The sequence below is a fragment of the Nestor notabilis genome, unplaced genomic scaffold, assembly GCF_000696875.1.
Source record: "Nestor notabilis isolate BGI_N333 unplaced genomic scaffold, ASM69687v1 scaffold9046, whole genome shotgun sequence".
NCBI classification, from domain to species: Eukaryota; Metazoa; Chordata; class Aves; order Psittaciformes; family Psittacidae; genus Nestor; species Nestor notabilis.
In genome coordinates, this window is record NW_009931443.1 from 16,152 (window position 1) to 19,351 (window position 3,200).

General features: G+C 46.2%; 1 protein-coding gene across 1 annotated transcript; it reads right to left on the reverse strand.

Annotated features, from left to right (window-relative positions):
- Nucleotides 1-982: 982 nt before the first annotated feature.
- Nucleotides 983-1,336, reverse strand: TAL2 (T-cell acute lymphocytic leukemia 2). Its single transcript, XM_010015899.1, has one exon. The coding sequence runs from the start codon at nucleotides 1,334-1,336 to the stop codon at nucleotides 983-985; it is 354 nt and encodes a 117-aa protein (XP_010014201.1).
- Between the last annotated feature and the right edge of the window lie 1,864 nt (nucleotides 1,337-3,200).

Below are 3,200 nucleotides of genomic sequence, written 5' to 3' on the forward strand. Positions count from 1 at the left end.
ATGCTCCAGCTGTTTCTGCAGCCTGTCACAGGAGGAGACACTGCAAAGTGGCTTTTCCATGAAGGTTTTCACAGTGCCTCATTGAGGCCTTCCTCCTGGGACCTCCGTCCCAAAGCAGGACCTCCCCCATTGCTACAGCTTTTGAAGATCAAAGACATTTATCCATCAAACTGTTAGGTGGGCTTTTAAGGCAGCTGGAGTGTAGCTGACCAGCTTCCTTCACCTGCACATTGTCACTGATACAGAGGAGGTTTACTCTGCCTGTTGAGCCCACTGGAAATCACCTATGACTTTGTTATCTTTTATTTAAAACAAAAATTTTATTTTTGCTTTTCAATTCTGCTTTTAATTTAGTTTATTAGCATGTTGCTCTGGCACTAGGGATCATGCCAGTCTAATAGAGAAAGATGTAGCCGGGTTCAAGAGCCAGGACATATATTTAAAAAAAAAAAGAAGAACGAAGCTGGAAATAAGATTCATAGGCTCTAGAGTGAGTGCAATTATCCCCTAGAAACACTGGTGGAGGATTGTGGCAAGTATCACACCTCTCAGACTTTTTCACTAAATAAGCCAAATGTCTGTCCCGGACAAATTTTACAATGCACTTGTAATTCTTGAACTCATTAGTGCTTTCTTGAAATAGCATGGCAGAATAGAATAATCTCTTGCCCTCCCAGAAACACTGGGTGAATTTCTATGGCCTGATTTATGGATTTGGTCAGGGCACAAAGCCCTTCTGTCTTGGTCTCTGCTCTGACAGCAGTGAGTTCTTCCAAGATGCCAGGGGCTGCAAGTTCTCTGTCTGGTCTTACAGGTTGTTGGCTGTCCAAGGATTTCCTTTCCTATTAAGTAAAAATGTATACCAAATAAACCAGTAATAAATATAAATAAATAATCACAATCCACAGGGGAGCAACCCACAGATGCTGCAAAAAGAGGGGGACTATCAGACTAACATAAAGACTGCACATCTCATTGTCTGCTAGAGAGATGATGTCTCTGACCAACACCCTACTCTGTTGCTGCTCATGGCAGGAGAGGAGACACCACAGTTTTCAATCAGTGTCAGCTCCTCCACGTTTTGCAAGTGTGGGGCTTGCTGGAAGAATCCCAGGATGCTGCCCCGTGCTGCCACTGCTGTCTGCTGCAGGCCTGGCTCCCCCAGAACTTTGACAAGGAAGTTGATGTATCTCATAGCTAATCGGAGTGTCTCATTCTTGCTCAGTTTTTTGTCTGGCGGGTGGGTGGGAATGAGCTTCCTCAGCTTGGCAAAGGCACTGTTGACGTTTTGCTGTCTCCACCGCTCCCTGGTGTTGGTGAAGATCTTCCTTGTCATTCTTATGTCCTGCAAAGCAAAGGAGATGGTGAGTGAATGCTATATAGCCCTGCCTTTCACACAAGCTGCTGCTCTGGGCCGGCAGCAAGCACACAATGGTGGTGCTAGGCATTTCTGGTTTTTGCCCTTCGTGGCTGATGCCCTTGTCCTACATGTCCTGCCCAGATTCACCCTAATTCCTGAAGTCATGTCCCCATTCACAGCCATAATCATAATCATTGCAGCTGCGAATAGATGCCAGAGTCCAGTAAGGACTCCACAAAGAAGTAAACAGATTTTAATTTCCTCAGACAACCATTTAGGACTGCTTGAGAGTTCCCTCGCAGCAGAATTTCCTATGCCAATGCATTAGTCATCCTATTTAGGCTTCATGAGGGACACCCAGGTACTTTTTATGGGGGAAGGCAGGCAGGCCCAGGGCAGAACACATTCACGCTTTCCCAGCCCCAGCTCACACCTTGGGGTCTACTCCCAGCTGGCCCTCACTTGGTGACTCCTCACTGGATATTCATCATGGGCCTTCCGTGAGCAGACAGCCAACACTACAGTCACATGTGACTAGAGTTATCTCAGGAGATTTCTCCAGGGAAGGAACAGTGAGGTTTCCTGCCCAGCCCACAGTGACTGCTCACTGCTTGTGGCAGAGGTCTATAGTCTGATCCATTCAGGCTTCTGTTTTAGTCTCTGAGAGTTGTCAAGACTAAGCCACAAGCGCCATGAGTGCAGCCTGCAGAGGGAAACTGCAATTCCTACAGAACTTGCAGTCATCCCAGCCAGAATTCCTACATAAGGTGTTACCTGTCCATCCTGCCCACAGAGACAAGCAGCAAAACGAACCTAGTGCCCAGAGCAGACCTGGCAACAAGAAGAGCACTGTGCAAGGGGTACATAGTAATTTTACAAGCCATTTACCAGAAAGGTTATTAGAAGTGCTTGGGGTTGCTCTAACCCTACTCTCAGCACCACTGACAAGTCTTCCCTTCTCTCCCACAGCCCTGCAGGAGACACTCACTTCTCCATTTCTGAAGCTGCTTTTTATGCCAATGGCACAGAGACAGTTGGGGTATGGAAAAAGTAGCTGCAGCCAAGAGACTAAAGGACAAATGTTTCCACTTACCCTTTTATACATGTGAAAACCTCAGCTTTTTATACTCATTGGCAAACCCATCCTTATAGCAGTCCCACAGGGGACTGAGGAGCAGAGAGGATAGCACTCTTCACCCTCAGAAAGAGGAAACTTTGTGTGACAGCACAGCTGTGACCCCATGTCCATGTGAAGCATCCTCACACCATGCAGGACACTCAGGGTTCACCAAAATACATGTTAATAATCTGGGTGAATAAAGAAATCCCACTGTGACTCAGAGGTTAATTGGGGTGCTTTTGCAGGGAGACAAGACATGCATGGCAGGCAGGGAATTTCTCTCCCAGGTCCTTCAAGACCCAGTCCAGCACTGATTACAAATCACCAGGGAAGCACAGTTACACTGTCGTAAATTATGTCACAGCCGTGTCCAGAGGCCTTGGTCAGAGATGCAGCTAATACAGATGCACCCATGTGTACTATATATGGCTACGCTCATGCTGCCCATACTTTGCAGGCTCTTCTAGGCTGCAGACCTTACAGAACTAACACATTTCTATTTTGGTAGAAGTCTGAAATCACTGTCATGCCCAGTTGTCTACTCTGCCTTCAGGGGTTGAGAAAATTGTCCCATCAAAATGCCCTGCTTCATGAGTGGTTCATTTAAAACACAAACACTCATATTTCAGGTTGCTGAGAGTTTTTATTTCTGTAGTCTTACGTTGAGACCTATTGCTTTATCCAAATGGGGATTTTTTTATTTTCTTTTTAATTCTCCTA

What these genes read in the sequence shown, in the direction of transcription:
- TAL2 (XM_010015899.1), bottom strand. Translation starts at nt 1,336, where the DNA reads ATGACAAGGAAGATCTTCACCAACACCAGGGAGCGGTGGAGACAGCAA.